The 18,129-nt window shown below is 42.8% G+C and overlaps 1 protein-coding gene and 1 long non-coding RNA gene across 4 annotated transcripts in view; one reads left to right on the forward strand and one right to left on the reverse strand.

Annotated features, from left to right (window-relative positions):
- The window catches only part of DPF3 (double PHD fingers 3), a 190,602-nt gene that overhangs the window by 100,181 nt on the left and 72,292 nt on the right, over positions 1-18,129 (forward strand). For all 3 annotated transcript variants that reach the window (XR_014161515.1, XR_014161516.1, XM_081881861.1), the window contains exon 3: positions 4,286-4,393. Coding sequence is in view for 1 of the 3 variants with exons in the window: in XM_081881861.1 (XP_081737987.1) it covers positions 4,286-4,393 (108 nt within the window). In the remaining 2 variants the exon portion in view is untranslated. The remainder of the gene's footprint in view (positions 1-4,285; positions 4,394-18,129) is intronic.
- LOC309353100 lies at positions 14,706-16,434 on the reverse strand. Its single transcript, XR_014161529.1, has 2 exons — positions 15,922-16,434; positions 14,706-15,825 (listed from the first exon to the last, which is right to left on the reverse strand). It is a non-coding gene; the product is annotated as an uncharacterized lncRNA (long non-coding RNA).

The following is an 18,129-nucleotide window of genomic DNA, read 5'->3' on the forward strand; positions in this document are numbered from 1 at the left end:
CTCAATAAAGTTGATTCTTCATGGTGGCATCGTTTAGCACTAACTTCTCCTCAGGGAATGGAAAGGGATTTTTTTAAAAAGCAAAGTTGGCCGGTACAGTCAAATCTTATTCAGTGGTGGGCTGTATATGCATGTGTGGTGGCTATGCCCAGTTAGGAAATCGTTCTGAGATAATAGAATCTAATATTCCCACAGAAACTCTTGTATGAGTTTCTGTTATATAGCCTAATGTTCTAGGAAAGTACCAGGATCTTAAATGCCTTGAAAAAACCGATTTCTTTATCACTAATGGCAGCAAAACTAAGAGCCTAGTCCTATGCTTTACTGAGCAACTATGATCATCCCCCAGTGATTTCAGAGCCCAGGCAGGTTCATATGGGACAATACGGTTCTTCAGGGCACCTGGACCTAAGCTATATAGGGCTTTATAGGTGATATTTATTTATTTATTTATTTATTTAATTTATATACCACCGTTCATGGAACATGGGTGGCCTTGTGGGTTAAACCACAGAGCCTAGGACCTGCCGATCAGAATGTTGACGGTTCGAATCCCCGCGACGGGATGAGCTCCCGTTGCTCGGTCCCTGCTCCTGTCAACCTAGCAGTTCGAAAGCATGAAGTGCGAGTAGTTAAATAGGTACCGCTCTGGTGGGAAGGTAAACAGCGTTTCTGTGCGCTGCTCTGGTTCTCCAGAAGCGGCTTAGTCATGCTGGCCACATGACCCGGAAGCGGTACGTCGGCTCCCTCAGCCAATAGAGCGAGATGAGCGCTACAACCCCAGAGTCGACCACGACTGGACCTAATGGCCAGGGGTCCCTTTACCTTACACCACCCTTCATCTGAGGATCACAGGGTGGTCTATACAGGGTGATTTTCAGAATAAAAACAAAAAAAGTAACACAACAACAAACAAAACAGCAACCCCTCTCCTAGTCTAAAAAGCCATAGGTTGTTTAATTAGCCAAAGGCCTGAGAGAAGAGGAATGTTTTCACCTGGTGCCTAACGATGTGTAATGAAGGTGCCAGGTGAGCATCCCTGGGGAGAGCATTCCACAAATGGGAAATGAGCATTTCACTGCAGGAAAAGTGCCCTTTCTTGTGTTGCCACCTTCTGGACCTCTCATGGAGGAGGCACACGAAGAAGAGCCTCAGATGGTGATCACAGGGTCTGGGTTGGTTCATATGGGGAGAGGCGGTCCTTGAGGTATTGTGGTCCTGAGTCGTTTACAGCTTTATAGGTCAAAACTAGCACTTTGAATTGGGCCTGGAAAGTAATGGGCAGCCAGTGCAGTCAGGCCAGGATCGGTGTTATATGCTCAAACCATCTTGCCAAATTCTGCACCTGCTGAAGTTTCTGATCCATCTTCAGAGGCGGCCCTATGTTTAACACATTGCAGTAAACTAACCTAGAGGTTACCAGAGCATAGATAACAGAAGTTAGGCTATCCTTGTTCAGATAGGGGTGTAGCTGGGCCACCAGCCAAAGCTGATGGAAGGCAACTGCACATTACAGAGGACAGCTGAGCCTCAAGTGACAGCAAAGGATCCTGATGTACCCCAAGCTGCGTACCCGCTCCTTCAGAGGGAGTATAACCCCATCAACAGCAGGCAATCTCCCATCCATCCTGTTTACGGAATCACCCACTAACAGTGCTTCAGTCTTATCTGGATCGAGCGCTTTGAATTGTACCAACGTTGTAGCTAGATTTATTATACAGGTTATTTCCAAGCTAAATTCAACATTCTGCTGCTGAAATATAAATTCCTATGTGGTTTTGACCTGAGATGCCATGTAGGAATGGAAGAGAAATTTGTGTGGCCTGCATTTTAAAGCAAATCAACCTAAGCCCCTTCCTCACAGTCGGAGCTAAGTTGGGTAAAGACTCCAGAGACAACATTTTTAGAACCAGGAAAATTTGCTTGATACTGCAGCATTACTATTTGCATGCCAGGAAAATAGCTTTCCAACCCCCTGCCCCCAGCCTCTTAAATATTTTAAGTTGGAAATATTGTAATGTGTTGATCCGGTAAAGTCTGCCCTGAAATCTTTCTTGTGAAAGGTGCTATCAAAACCCATAGTGGTTCATTCCACTCCTCCTTTCTGAAATGATACCCAAAGGTAGGATGCAAGCAAAGGTTGCCTTCAGGCCAAAAGAGCTGCTTCCTCTTGCTTAATTATAAATTTAGCCCTGTGTGGGTCACCCGACAGAGACAGATCTAAGAACTAACTCCTGCAAAAAGAAAGAAAGGAAAACCACAAAATCCCGCCAGTACCAGCTCTGTCCTTTCATCTACTGCTGGGACTATGACCCCCAAGAGCATCAACCATATTATCAAAGCCACATTCACTAGAGCATTCTTCAGTGCCTGTCAGCGATGCTCCTGTGGCACGCCCATGAGCCAAGCAGTTCACCCTCTAAGTGAGAAAATGAATGGACATGAATAATAGGGTATTAGAAATGGAAATGTCCAAGTGGAGCACTTTTCAGGCTCCCCGGGGGGTTCTGTCTCTGACCTTAAGATTGCTATGCTTAAACAGAAAGGCTTAGAAGAGAATTAGACTGAGAAGGTGCCCAATTAGAGTTGGCTTACAATTTTGCTACTGTATCTCTTGGTCTAAATAAGGGCTATAAAAAGTAATTGTCCCCCACGTGATAGCTGCTTTTGTGCTTTGATGTTTCAGCAAACGCAGAACCCTGCTAGGTTCCATGCTTTTGGGGGGAAATCGTTAAATCTTACCTTGTTAACCTAGTTTTTGCTCCCATGCACCTCCACCCATGTGTACTTAGCGGCTCTTGCAGTCTCTTACCTATTGCAGCTCATGCTACAATTAACAGGTTCTTCTTCAGTGCCCTGCAGGACTCATTGGTCTTTTGTAGTGGCCAAAAGCAGAAGAACATAAAGTCTAGACTATATTATAATACTATATTATGTCTCTTCATTGATTTATTTTAAATGTCATATTTGTTTCTTGCCACCCTAATTTTGTGAACTGTTTGTCACACTGTTGCTACTATTGTAAGTATACAGTGTTCCAGATCAGTACACAAGGTTAGTTTGCTAAAAGGCTACCTTTTTACATATTACCATTTTCTCTTGGTTGTTATGAATTTCTAATACCTATTGGGCATACTTGCAGCAAACTAACCGATTTTCAACGCACAGTCTACAAACTTGTTGGGATTCTTTTTTTGAGTTGTCATGCCGTAACTCTGGATTCTGCAAAATGCAGCAACAAACTCATTTCTCCTGCAGAGGAAAACAAAACCTAAGCCATGTCTGCATTAAACTTCAGAAATTCACATCCGTGAGCCCATCTTGACATCATGCGCCCCAGGCAAGCCTCCTCTGGTGCCACTTAGCATGTCGCAACTGCTGCTTGCCAATGTTCTCCCAAGTAAATCTTACAGTAAGAAGACTGTCTTCTCATGCCTACTCAGAAATAAACTCTGCTAGCTTTCTTTAGCAAACTTAGACTTTGTTCACACTCCCATTCGCTGTACACTCACTGCGTTTCCAGTGCTGGGTTTTTAATCAGTGTTCACAAGGCGTTATCCAAAATGCATATGTATGCTGTACATTGTTATAAAATACTACTGTTTAATGCATTGTTTATCAAACCAACTTCACATCAGTTGCAGTCCATAAGCTGTCCGTAATTCATCTCTAGCCAAGGTGTGAGAACCTTTGCGTAGGGTAAAGACATCTCTGCCTATCAATGTTCCCTGGTGTGTACACACACACAAAAACAAATCAAACACTAAGGAAGGTATGTTGATGTGAACAGGTGGCGGGGCAGGGGGAGCTGTGAAACACACCAGGGGGGAAAATGACTTCACTACACTCCAAGGCAGTAATGTGAACACACCCTGTGTCTACACGAGATTGGCATTCAAATGTGCATGCTGTAAATCAAGCTGCTATGAGCTGTTCTGGATTCATACCATTGTGCAGCTGAGTGGTGTTAGGGATGCTGTGGACCCATCGCTAGCATGATTAATGTGCCGCATGAATTTGGGACCACTCCTGGTGCTGGGGCATCTAGCATTACACTTGCTACATCCAGTGACATCTAGCTATGGAAAGATGCTAAGGAGTTTTGCAAGGCTCTAGTTGGCTATAATTCTGAAGAGGTGCTAAAAACCCTTCAAAGACAAGATGTAATGAAGTGTAATTCCAGAGGTGAAGAAAGAGTGAGATTCTAGCAAGGCTAATGATGATTTGACAGTGAAACAAAATTGTGTGTGTTTTAATTGTTGTTTTCGTTCCTTCTAACCCTCAGGATTAGCACCAGGTCAGCTCTACACATATCCTGCTCGTTGCTGGCGCAAAAAGAGACGCTTGCATCCTCCTGAAGACTCCAGGCTGAAGTTACTGGAGATTAAACCTGGTAGGTATTCCTCTCGATGTAACTTCGTGACTCTGGCAGGCACAACCTCAGGGCTTTTGAACTTTCCTTTCTGTCTTTGCCTAGCTCCTGTTTGCAAGCAGAGAATTTTGCTAAAATCCATTGTGTTTTTTAAAAGGAAAAACCCATTCATTCTGAATTTAAGTGCGGCTGTAATTTATACCAGTCTTGAAAGACCAACATTGGCTCCCAGTACATTTCTGAGCACAATTAAAAGTGTTGGTGCTGACCTTTAAAGCCCTAAACGGCCTCGGCCCAGTATACCTGAAGGAGCATCTCCACCCCCAGCGTTCAGCCCAGACACTGAGGTCCAGTGCCGAGGGCCTTCTGGTGGTTCCCTCACTGCGAGAAGTGAGGTTACAGGGAACCAGGCCGAGGGCCTTCTCGGTAGTGGCGCCTGCCCTGTGGAACGCCCTCCCATCAGATGTCAAAGAAATAAACAGCTAGAAGACATCTGAAGGCAGACATCTGTTTAGGGAAGTTTTTAATGACTGATGTTTTAATGTATCTTTAATATTTTGTTGGAAGCCGCCCAGAGTGGCTGGGGAAACCCAGCCAGATGGGTGGGGTAGAAACATTCTTATTATTGTTATCATCATCAACAACATTATTATTATTATTATTATTATTATTATTATTATTATTATTATTATTATCATCATCATCATCATCATCATACTGTGGGAAACTGCAGTATTTATGTTGGGGCCAAGTGTTTTTCTCAATTTTAACACGACGTTTGGGAGGGAAATGTATCTCTTGAGTGTTATGCCTCATGATGGCATATCCTAATAAATGTTTGCTAAGGCTCCATTCATCCATTACAGCCATAGCATGGTTGTCTGTGAAACAACTGTGGGTGCAATTCCATATGGGAAAATATTTTTGTGTGTTGTACTTTCCTACATAGTTCAGCAGATAATCACAACCACCTGAAAAAAGTAGTCATGCAGCTCTTGCAATGCAATGTGTAGGAAACCCTTCAATAATGTGTGTGTGTGTGCTTATATGCATGGTGTGTCACAAGGAATCATGGGAACTGTAGTTTTCATTGAACTGAAGGCAATCCATGACAGTGACACACCTTGAATGTAGATTGTAAACCTGAGGACAAGTACCGTCCTAGTGTTGACATTTGTAAATGATATAAAAATGCTTCAAACAAATACTTAAGTAAATAAAACAATATAAATGCGTATGTATGCGTTCCTTTATATTTCCAGCTTTGCTGTTTCCTGATTTCCTCCTCATTGACAAGCTATTAAGAAATGAAGAAGGGAAAATCCTTGTGTTTCATTGTTAGCAGTTAAAGCACTAGCAGTTTGTGGTGCTTAAATATTCATCAGAAGGAGGGTGTTCTCATACTGTTCAGTTTTGGAGAGGAGGAGCACCAGGATGTCTAATTGTAGCTTTACTTGCAGGATTTACTCTTGATAAAATCCCACAAAAGTGGCAGCCTCTTCTGGGCAAACAGGAAGACTCCAATCCCTATTGCAAGCCACATAGAACTAAACTGGTGTGTGTTTTGTGTGTGTTTTCTCATTTGTTCAGATTCCATTTTTTTCACCAGAGAGAGAAGACCCAGTGGTAAAGAATAGGTCTTCTATGTTTGAACCATTGCAAAATTGGGCATATTTGGATCTTAATTTGGCTTCATCACATTTGGCTTCATCACAGAAAGTAGCCAGATGGTCAATAATGGAAACCAAACTAAAGTCTGTTTAGGATACTAACTGAGATGTGTAATAAATCTAACCGCAGCAATCCTAATATCTAATCTATCTATAGCATGCTCAACACTTAGTCACGTCTCAGCCACAAAAAAATAAAGTATTTAATGAATAAACCCAAAAGCCTTTTTTCACATTAGCATGTTTCTACAACTCCTCCCTCCAGCCATACAGTAGAAAATGGGAAATCTCTCTGAAACCAAATGTCATTGTCCAGCAACGCACAATTTAATTTATGTGTCTGTCTGTACGTACTCATTTAACAGTAATTATGGACTCTTTTATCTACTGTGATCAAATGCTAAGTAGCTGTTTTCGAGTGCCCTTTGACTATGGTATCCTGGGAGGGTTGTTCACTCTGATGCTGTAAGATAACATGATCAAGAGTCTGGCGATGTTAAATCTTGTCTGAAAAGAAAACCCCAACAGAGTCATATTAAACATTTATTTATTATGGCAGAAACAATGTCTTAAGTTCATCTGCAGTATCAACTTGAAATAGTGATTTAGTCACATTGTGTTCTATAAAGTATTTAGGAATTACAAATAGTTATCTGTGAAAAATCAAGGAAAGGTTTTTGGAGGAGAGAATGTGTCAGAAGAACATTGTGGCAGCATATCACAACAACCCACAGTAAATTTTCTGCAGCATGCTCAGCTTTTTTGAGAACCTTGTGGGAAAGTAACGATATATCAGAGAATCCACAAAGCTGGGGGAGGGGGAGCTGAGGGGAGGAATTGTCCCAAGGGAGTTTCCCTATTGCCCTCCTTACTCTCCAAGAGGAGGTTGCAAGCTTTTGCAAGATTAAAGGTGTTAGCTGCAGGTCCGAAAAGTCAGCTAATCTGCAATTCATAGCCCTTTTTAGATGCAAGGAGAGCATTTCTTAAACTTTTAGTAATTGAAGCATATGTTCTTCTGAATTTAAATTCAAATTTTCCATCTGAAGAAGTTTATGTGGAGAGTATGTAAAAGCAAGAATTATTTCTCCTCAGAAGACTCCATAAAGATTTGTTTCTGCATGAGTCACTAATCTGGGCTTGCCTCTTGATTGGAAACAGGCAAGTCCAGAGCAGTAAATCTTGCAAAGATACGACAGGCAGCCTCTTCTGTGGGTGGATGACTTGGCCAAGGACACAATCTGAGTATATATGCCAGAGCTCTGAACACCAAACCAAGCCTCCTTTTCTTTGACCAGACAGATGGCTTGCTGAACATTGCTACTATCCCTCAACCCCGTATTGGCAGACACAAAAGGAAAAACTAATCCAGGCAACCTCACATAGCGTTACCACTCCACATAATGCATCTTTCACTTATTGGATTTGGCGCTGAACGTGTGATGATAGCCACTACGAATTCAATCCTATACACATCTACTCAGAAGGAAGTTCCTCTGAGTTATTCCCAAATAGGTGTGTGTGGATATCCACCTTAGTTAGATGGCTAAAAAACAACAACAAACCAGGTATTTGGAAAAGAAGACTATCAACTAGCTACTGGGCCTGGGTCAAGTGGGGATGTTTTAGGAATTCATTGGGTTTTTGTACTCCAGTATGAACCACAGTTTCTGGAGTAATGTGCAGATTGGAACATAGCTATCCCCCAAATTTTACAGTATGCTTCTTTGAATGTTGCAACATGTATTTTGACATGGAATACTTTCAAAATATTTTATTTCAGTCTGTCTTTAAATATGAATTTTTAAAATAAAACCACAGATGATTGTGGGAATGAGGCAGAATGGATTTAAGAGGGATCATATGTGAAAGGAACTTGGTCTGCTTTTGACCATTAAATGCTCCTTAGAGCTTAGGACCAGGATATTTGACAGACGACCTACCTCCATATTTGACAGACGACCTACCTACCCATATTTGACAGACGACCTACCTACCCATACTTGAAGACCTTTGGTGGGGAGCCTCCTTTGGGTGCACTCATCAAAAATTGTGAGCCAAATGCCTACCACAGAGAGGACCTTCTCAGTGGTGCCCCCCCCCAAATTCTGGAGTGCTTTCCTCAAAGAGGTTTACAGATATGCGTTTACTTGGAATGCCCCAGCTCTCCCACCTCCAATTTAGAGAGGTGGAAAAGCACAAAAACGCAACATGATGGGCATGATGAGCCAGCCCTGTGCCTCTGTGGTGGAACACAGACTGTGTCCTGAGGGGCATGGACTGAATGTGATTCCTCTGCACAGCCCATTGCCCAACATTCCAGCATGCCTGTGCTCTATTAAAGTCTCAAGTGCACGTGCACCCATTGAATATCTATTGATTTACAGTGCCTGGTAATATGAACGTGTGATTTATTTAGGACCCACAAAGGAGTATTGATTTTTTCGCAAACCTTTGTGACCTTAAAAAAAAAAAAAAGGCAATGCGGCCTGTGTGGTCTTTATGTAAAGTGACCAGTGGCACAAGGTACCGATCTTTACATTTAGGCTTGCCTTCCTCCTTTTTTGATATTTCTCTCAGTCCCCCCCCCCCACCTCACTGTATCCTAAGCTGTGAGCCAACCTCACTCCTCCCAGCTATCCAGTTAACTTTTCCTTGGGTGTGCTCGGAGAAGTGGGTTTGCGAGCCCTGTTTTCCCTGCTTTTGGCTGCTCAAACAAAACATACATAAATTCTGGTGTGAAGGCAGTTCCCTTTCTTCTCTTCAGCTCCCCCCCTCAATCTTTCAGGCAGTCTATTTCCTCCTCTTCCCTTCTAGTTCCCCCTGTGTTTGTTCAAACGTTTTGAAGAGGGGTTTTTGATTTTAGAAATTAGAATAGAACGTATCGTTGCAATTCTATTCTAATGGGGCGGAGGAGGAAGAAAGAGGATAACATTCACGAGCAGAATAATGCTAGAAAAGAACCAGCACCTGTTTCTTATTAAGAAGCAGTGCTGAACATAGATGCTGGAACCAGGGAGAGCTAAAGACCAGGCGTTTCTCTTGGGAGAGATGAAGAGTTGCTTGACTGTCCCTCTCCCCTTTCTGAGGCCTTCATGCGTCACTGTGGAGTTTGAACTGCCCATGGCTTAGTTCATTCCTGAGAGATAGCAGGTGGCCTTCAGCAGAGAGGGATTCTAATCTGAGGAAGCAAAATACTTTGTACGTGGTTTCAACTGCCTGACTGATGTCCTTCATTCCGTGTTACTGTCCTTAACTGTTTACAGGAGTAGCATTTTCACCAACACACCATTTTGGGGTGGGGGGGGAAAGGAGAGGGCAATCTCAATTTTTCTTTCTTTCTTGTCAGTGAGTGTAATATGGCATCTGGGTTTATGTGTGTGTAAGGTTAGCCCTGCTTACATGCAGATCTCTGTTTGCATTCCTGTGTTCAGCTCGGCTTCTGTAATCACATTTGTTTTACTGGGCAAAAGGTCTTTTCAATGGCTTGTTGACTCAGGAGGAGACTTGGGAAGCAAAGAAGGGCTGCCAAGGTTTTTGTTATCGCAGAGACAGCTTGAAAAAACACAACTCTCCCCAGCTAATAACCTTCCCTCTTTTTATCAGGTGCTAGAAGGTGTGTTCTATTGTATGTATGAGTGTGTATAAGATCCTAGACAACTTCAAATAGCCTTGAAAAGGTTGAGGGTTAATCCTAACAAGTGCCGGGCATACTTCTTTCTTTCATTTCCACCAATCATCACTAGTGATACTTTGGCTTGTGCGCATGCCTAGATCTAGCCTTCAGAGGCTCTTCCCCCTTCCAAATCCCAGCTGAGAGGCTCCCTTGGCATCCATGCTCTCAAACTAGGCTGGCCAGATGCAAAAGAGTTCTCTCTCCCTTTCATAGTTCTGTAGAAGAGGGAATATTTCAGCAGATGTACCTTATCAATCAAGCACTAGAGCAAGAATGGAAAGATTGGGGGGGGGGGCTTAAAAAAAACCCCCAGCTCAGATGAATTGCTATTCTCCATCACCACTGTTCTGTCATGCTCACTATTGTGGAAAACATTTATTTATTTATTTATTTATTTATTTATTTATTTAACACGATCCACATATCATTTTATTGGGGGGGTGCGGATTAGAGTAGGATGCGCGCGTAGAAAAAGTGCAGTACCCTCAATGGATTGAATAGTTGGTTGCAATTCCAGTAATAACTTTCAGTGGAAGATCAATGATTGGGTAGTGCAAGGTATCACCCATCTGGAGGTACCCTTTGACAGATAGCATGGTGGCATACAAACAAATAGGGCTATGTGGAAGTAGAACAGAAGTGGTCAATGCCTGCTCCGTTAGGAGAGAGAAGGGACGCGGGTGGCGCTGTGGGTTAAACCACAGAGCCTAGGACTTGCCGATCAGAAGGTTGGCGGTTCGAATCCCCACGACGGGGTGAGCTCCCGTTGCTCGGTCCCAGCTCCTGCCAACCTAGCAGTTCGAAAGCACATCAAAGTAGATAAATAGGTACCGCTCCGGCGGGAAGGTAAACGGCGTTTCCGTGCGCTGCTCTAGTTCTCCAGAAGCGGCTTAGTCATGCTGGCCACATGACCCGGAAGCTGTACTCCGGCTCCCTCGGCCAATAAAGCGAGATGAGTGCCGCAACCCTAGAGTCGGCCACGACTGGACCTAATGGTCAGGGGTCCCTTTACCTTTACCTTTAGGAGAGAGAGGGTGCAAACAGCTTAATGGGAGACAGATCCAGTGTGGTATGGCAGTTAGATTGGGAAGGCACAAGTTCAAAGTTCACAAGCTGTTCTTGGGCCAGTTACTAGCCTTCAGCCTATGCTACATCACAGTGTTGTGGGGATAAAATGGGAGGTGGCCAGGATAAAAGTCTAATTGATAGATTGACTGATATTGTCCATTTAGATAAAGCACCTCCCCCAATGGTAATTGCAGATTACACACCTTCCCCGTACCACACAGTTTGCCTTTTTGATATATGAAAATCCCCATTTACACAGCACCGGCAATACTCATTTTTTTAAGCTCTGGAAATGTTTGCTGCCTTCTTTCTGCGCTTCTTGTAACATGTGACAACTTACTCTTTTACCAGTGGCATTCAGCTGACTTTGCTTCCTGTGATTTAATAGCAAAATTGCTAGTCCTTCAGAATGACTGCCCCAGATATACTGTTTAATGAAACTAATACGTTATATAGAAACGTAACATGGCTACTTCAGTCTGTGAATAAATATTTGACGTGTAATCTGCTTTTTGAGATAACACGTTGTGTAAGATTTACTGCATTTTTTTTACTATGAAATAAGCCACATTCTCTGAAAAAAATTGTCGCTCTACTTATCATTACCAAAGTCCTCCCTGCCTCCAGCAGTGCTGGGGGTCCTGTTGTACTTTTTACTAGATAGACAGGCAGAAGATGCAGATGGAGACAGCCTACAGATCAGATCTTCCCCCCAATGTGCAGACAGGGCAGAGTCAACAGGAAGCTGGACTAGGGAGTGTAGCTCCCTTCTTTCTCCAGAGTGTCTGGGGTAACCCAGCCCAATGGATGGGGTATTAATAATAATACAGTAATAATAATAATAATTCCATGTGATGTTATTTGCATGGTGGGGAAAACATCTGGTCAAGATTACAGGGGAAAAACAAACTGTTGCTTCAGAGTCAAACTTCAGTGCTTCTCCAGTATTTTCAGAAGAAAAAGATTTATTTATAGTGCTTGTTTGCCTTTAGTAATGACAAAACACCATAAGTAGTTCCCATGTCTTCAATTTGTAGAATTCTTTTTTAAAAATATATATATATATATTTCCATGCCTTGAATCAGTACAGAAAACTACTGTTTTAGGGCCAGTAGAGGGAGTAATATTACAGGATTTATTTTGTGTGTATGGGGTTTGATTCTGCTTTCATTTAAGCTGATGTATGTCAGAAGTGAGTTTGTTCATGGGATTAACATAAAACTGTGCACTTAAATTCCTGACTGCTACACCAAAAGCACAGGTGCAAAATAGAAACGTATAGCCATAAAAGATCTGTCACTGTAACTTTTTGTAACTCCAGCCAGTACAGGTGCTCAGATTTGTGACTGCAATGCTAGCCCGTCATTTATGCAGGTGATGGGAGAAATGTGCACACAGCTGGAAATTTTTAAAAGTTTTTAATTGCAGCCAACTTCCTGGCTGAATAAGCATGCTGCTTGTATATGGCAATGTGTTTTACCTATTCTGTCACCTGAGTGGCAGCAGTAAAAACTTCCAAAACTTTTCTGGTTGTGTGAGCTTATCTCCCTAGTGTGTAGGGATATGGCTGTCTAGGATCACGGCCCTGGGTTTTCATGTGCTGCTGTGTTCATGCACTTCAAATGTGCAGCTTTTTACTCTTTTTGGGAAGGAAGGGAATACAGACATACTGCTAGTTCAATATACTCTTTTTCTAAGCAGTTTAGAGAATGATGGGATAGGCTCTCATTCCCAGATCTTCTGCCAATCCTCAGAAAAGCTACAGCCTGGTTCCTGCCTCCATGTTTTACATTGGCATAGCTATCCATGTAATTGTTCTAGGCATGGAGTACAGTGGTACCTCGGGTTAAGAACTTAATTCATTCTGGAGGTTCGTTCTTAACCTGAAACTGTTCTTAACCTGAGATACCACTTTACCTAATGGGGCCTTCCACTGTTGCCACGCGATTTCTGTTCTCAACCTGAAGCAAAGTTCTTAACCCGAGGTAATATTTCTGGGTTAGTAGAGTCTGTAACCTGAAGTGTCTGTAACCTGAAGCGTATGTAACCCGAGGTACCACTGTACTATAGCTAAAGGATGTCACACATCAAGATTGGGTATGAAGTATGAACATTGTTTCACCTATTACTCTGTGGTTCTGTGACTGCAAGTAGAGTGGTACCTCGGAAGTTGAATGGAATCCGTTCCATAAGTCCGTTCGACTTCCAAAACGTTCAGAAACCAAGGCACGGCTTCCGATTGGCTGCAGGAAGCTCCATCAGCCAATTGGAAGCCGCGTTGGATGTTCGGGTTCCAAAGAACGCTTGCAAACCAGAACACACACTCCTGGGTTTGCGGCGTTTGGGATTCAAAACGTTCAGCTCGCAAAGCGTTTGGGATCTAAGGTACAACTGTACTAGCAAACTCTTTTATGCCTTTGCTAAAAGTGGATGTACCGACAGTGTAATAAGCCCATGAATGTCATTGGCCTGCAAAAAATGTTTGTAGTCTGTTGAGAGTTGAAAGAGGAGAACCAGGGTACTCCCATCATTCCTGCAGCAGCCCACTGCATTTCTATACTGGGTCTAGAGGAGGGATCCTGGATGGCTTCTGTAAATCTGAAACTGTCACTGGAAAATAGGGACACTGGGGGGGGGGGGCAGGTGTCTGATCTTCCTCAGCCCAGAATACCTGAAAGAGCATCTCCACCCCCATCATTCTGCCTGGACGCTGAGGTCCAGCTCTGAGGGCCTTCTGGCGGTTCCCTCACTGCAAGAAGTAAGGTTACAGGGAACCAGGCCGAGGGCCTTTTCAGTAGTGGCGCCCACCCTGTGGAACACCGTCCCATCAGATGTCAAAGAGATAAACAACTACTTGACATTTAGAATACATCTGAAGGCAGCCCTGTTGAAGTTTTTAATGTGTGACATTTTGATGTATTTTTAATCTATGTTGGAAGCCATCCAGAGTGGCTGGGGAAACCCAGCCAGATGGGCAGGGTAGAAATAAATTATTATTATTATTATTATTATTATTATTATTATTATTATTATTATTTCCTCTGGTAACCTGCTTGGCTTCTATGCTGGACACAGGAGCTAGAGCACACCACCCCTCCTTGTCCACCTTTTGAACAAGACTCAGTGGCAGTTATTTTTTAAAAAGAATATTTACAATGACCTAGCGGCGTAATTTAAAAACTGCAACACAAAAACAATAACTATCAGTCAATTAAAGGGATTGTGTGCTACACCCACCTGCTAGAAAAGGAGCTGAAACTAGTTTTTGTGATTTGACTGTATCATTTTTTAAATTTAGAGCTGTTTTATCTTTCTTTCAATTTATATGCCATTTAACTGCAGTCATCTCTATGTGGTCTACAAGTAACAAGTACCAGAAGTTCCCTCCAAACTGTTGGTTTTTCCCCCATGTGCAAAATCATCATATAGGTATGATTCCAGTATGCCATACATTTGCCCTGAGTGTCAAATAGAAGGTTCTCTGTGTGGTTTTTTAACTGGGAAAACTGCATGGGGGAAAAGGAAAAACCTCTTCCCCCAGCACTATGGTCCAAAACTGAATTCACCCCACCCCACCCCTGCTGGTTTCGAAGACTTTTAGAAACCAAGCATTACTGGGGAGACACGATTGGCCATATCTCCCATGTGGTGTCTAGTTAAGCCAGAACTCTATAAAGTTGATGCAGTAATAAGTGTGTAAGGAATCAATGCAAATTTTCATATGTGCTATGTGTTAAAAGAAATGTGGAATTGTATTTCATTAAAATGTGATCTTTTAATTTTATTCTGTTTTATAGGTCTCTTTGGCAGATTAAACTGTTTAGGAGGTTGAAATACGATAATATTTAAACAGTGATTCTCCTCCTCCTCCTCTCCAGTGTATACTTTCAATGAATAAGCAATAAATGATATTAAATTCCATTTTGAAATGTTACAAGCCAAGTTTTATGGATACATAGAGAGCAGTAAGAGCTAAAAGATAATTTTCCTTTGTCCCCATCTATTATTCTCCCCTTTTCTTCAGCGAATGTTTTCAATCTGTCATCTTTATTCTTCTCCCGGGTAAACATTTTACAGCCTCATAATCATTTTACACTTGATGGATATTAAATATGTTTTTTACTGGTTTGCAATTCATTTCAATATTTCCCTACATTTTGTACTTCATGTCCTAATAAAATGCAGGTATTTTATGCTAAAACATTCAGACCCGGCAAACACTTGCACTTTCCAAGTAATAAATGCATTTGTATGGGGTATATGGAAGTGGGTATGCATGGGAAGGAGAGCTGATGTAATTTACCCTGAAGCAAGATATATGTATATGCTATGGTTTGTTAAGGCCTCACTCAGAGATCATATCTCTAATGCACTATTTTTTTGAGTTCATAAAGTGAGTTTGGTATTGCATCAACATCTGGCAGGGAAAAAATAACTAAAGTTGCATCTGTGTATATATGTGAAGGAATGATAAGGGATGCGGGTGGTGCTGTGGTCTAAACCACTGAGCCTCTTGGGCTTGCCAGTCAGAAGGTCAGCGGTTCAAATCCCCACAACGGGGTGAGCTCCCGTTGCTCTATCCCAGCTCCTGCCAACCTAACAGTTCAAAAGCACACCAGTGCAAGTAGATATATAGGTACCGCTGTGGCGGGAAGGTAAACAGTGTTTCCGTGTGCTCTGGCTTCCGTCATGGTGTTCCGTTGTGCCAGAAGCGGTTTAGTCAAGCTGGCCACATGACCTGGAAAGCTGTCTATGGACAAACACCAGCTCCCTTGGCCTGAAAGCAAGATGAGCGCCGCAACCCCATAGTCGCCTTTGACTGGACCTAACCATCCAGGAGTCCTTTATCTTTACCTTTACCTGACTGCCAGTGTGCATGAAAAGGGGGGGGCAGTAATATGCTCTTAAATGGGCCCAATATTGGGAGAAAGGAAGATGGTTAGGCCAGCCTCAATTATGCCTCTTAAGAAGATGGTTATAGGTGTGCCTGAAAAGTGGCTTGTCTTTATATCCTATCCATAGTTGTCAACTTTTCCTGTTTCTTGCGAGGAATCCTGTTCAGAATAAGGGAATTTCCCTTTAAAAAAAGAGAAACGTTGACAGCTATGATCCTATCCCCGTTCCACTTTGACTACACTGGCTTAAACTTATACTTCAGACTCCTATGACTTTAGAAATACTACCACAAGAAAAAAGGTAATAAAACAGCACCCTGTGTAGAGCCAATCGATTTATGATCATTTAACAAACAGCATATGCTATAAGAAAGAAAAATAGGCGAAGTTTGGATTGTGAGTATCATAAGCAGAAGACAAAGTGTCATTCTCTGTAAGATCCCTTTCGCTAGAATGAAGTTCGCCCTAGCAGGGAATTTAAAGTAATGCTGTACCCACAGATGATCCTTCACATACATCTGTCATTGTAATCTAATGCTCATTGCTCTGCAAGGTGCAAGCACAGCAGGAGAACTGAAAGCAGTGATGTTAGATCTGTATGTGGTGCTATGGATTACAAGCCTGTCAGCAAACAATGATAATGTTAACTTGAGGGTATATGCCTGCAGCTGCTGTATCTGCCAATAATATGGTAAAATACACATAGTTTATGGGGCTTCCCCTCAAAAGACTTTCATGCCATCTTGCAGGGCAAAATCATAGAATCATAGAATCATAGAGTTGGAAGAGACCACAAGGGCCATCGAGTCCAACCCCCTGCCAAGCAGGAAACACCATCAGAGCACTCCTGACATATGGTTGTCAAGCCTCTGCTTAAAGACCTCCAAAGAAGGAGACTCCACCACACTCCTTGGCAGCAAATTCCACTGTCAAACAGCTCTTACTGTCAGGAAGTTCTTCCTAATGTTTAGGTGGAATCTTCTTTCTTGTAGTTTGGAACCATTGCTCCGTGTCCGCTTCTCTGGAGCAGCAGAAAACAACCTTTCTCCCTCCTCTACGTGACATCCTTTTATATATTTGAACATGGCTATCATATCACCCCTTAACCTCCTCTTCTCCAGGCTGAACATGCCCAGCTCCCTTAGCCGTTCCTTATAAGGCATCGTTTCCAGGCCTTTGACCATTTTGGTTGCCCTCCTCTGGACACGTTCCAGTTTGTCCGTGTCCTTCTTGAACTGTGGTGCCCAGAACTGGACACAGTACTCCAGGTGAGGTCTGACCAGAGCAGAATACAGTGGCTGAGGTGGCTTCTGTTAAAGCCATAAAATACAATAGATAAATTAAAACCACAATGTAAAACACTATGACATTAAAACCTAGTTCTCCCTGAATTTCTCTGAAAACAACATTTTGGAGCAGATGTTTCTGCTCAAGCAAAAAGAAAAAAATTTTTTTTTGAGGGGAGATTAAAGTTTTGATCAGGCAAATTCATCACCAGAGGCGAGGGGGTTTCCCTATCTATCTAATTCTATAGTTTTGTGATTCTAGCTTTTCATATCTGAATGGACAAATCAATCAACTTCCTCTTAGAAATGATGCCTGAAAGGCATCTAAACTGTCAGCATGATGGCTTGAACCAAAGCATACCTAACTTCTCTTTGCAGTCCTTCAGTCCTGAATCTTAATAGGTCTCCTACTGCTTTGATGCATGCAGAACACGTTAATGGAGATAAGACGTCTCCCAGCCCACTGTGCCGTTTGGGCTGTTCCGTCTTCCACACTAGCTGTAGAAGAGCAGCTCACCAGCCAAAGATATCCATAGATTGATGAGCTTATTACATCGTTCTCTTCAGCTCCTAAAGTCCTTTCCTCCCTCGCCGGCAAGGCACCTAGGCTAGGCCTTGCTCATGTTCTGCAGACAGATGACTGTTGTGGGGGAGCGGGGTGGGTGGGAAGGAGAAGGAACGTAGTTTAATGAATCTCATGGCCAGATGTTAACGAACGAACACACTGACCTTGCCAGAGTACCCAAAGGAGCCTGCGCTCTCCTTCCTTCTGAGGGGCAAGGCACCCCAGGTGGCTCCATCTGCCTGGTGTTTATCTGTCTTTCTAAAAGGAACATGACATGCCTGCATTTGGCACGGCTGTTTAGAAAAGACATTTCATTGCACATCAAGGGCAGATGACCAGTCATTCATCTCCGCAATGTGGAGCCTCTCTGCAGCCATCAATCTTTTCTCCCAAACCCGCAGCTTCTTGGCTTCTCATTAATCAAATGAAGGGAAATACAGAGGCACCACTACTCACCCCCTTCATTATCATTTGCTTTTCTCCTCAGATGCAGTTCTCCTCCCCTCACAGTCTTTACTATTTTTGGTCAGGGAAGGCGGAGGCACTGAGAATAATTTATTGAGTGTGGGGATTTGTCTCCACTTCCCACAGTTTATGCT

Source organism: Podarcis erhardii (assembly GCF_964252035.2).
Source record: "Podarcis erhardii genome assembly, chromosome: 1".
Taxonomy (NCBI): Eukaryota; Metazoa; Chordata; class Lepidosauria; order Squamata; family Lacertidae; genus Podarcis; species Podarcis erhardii.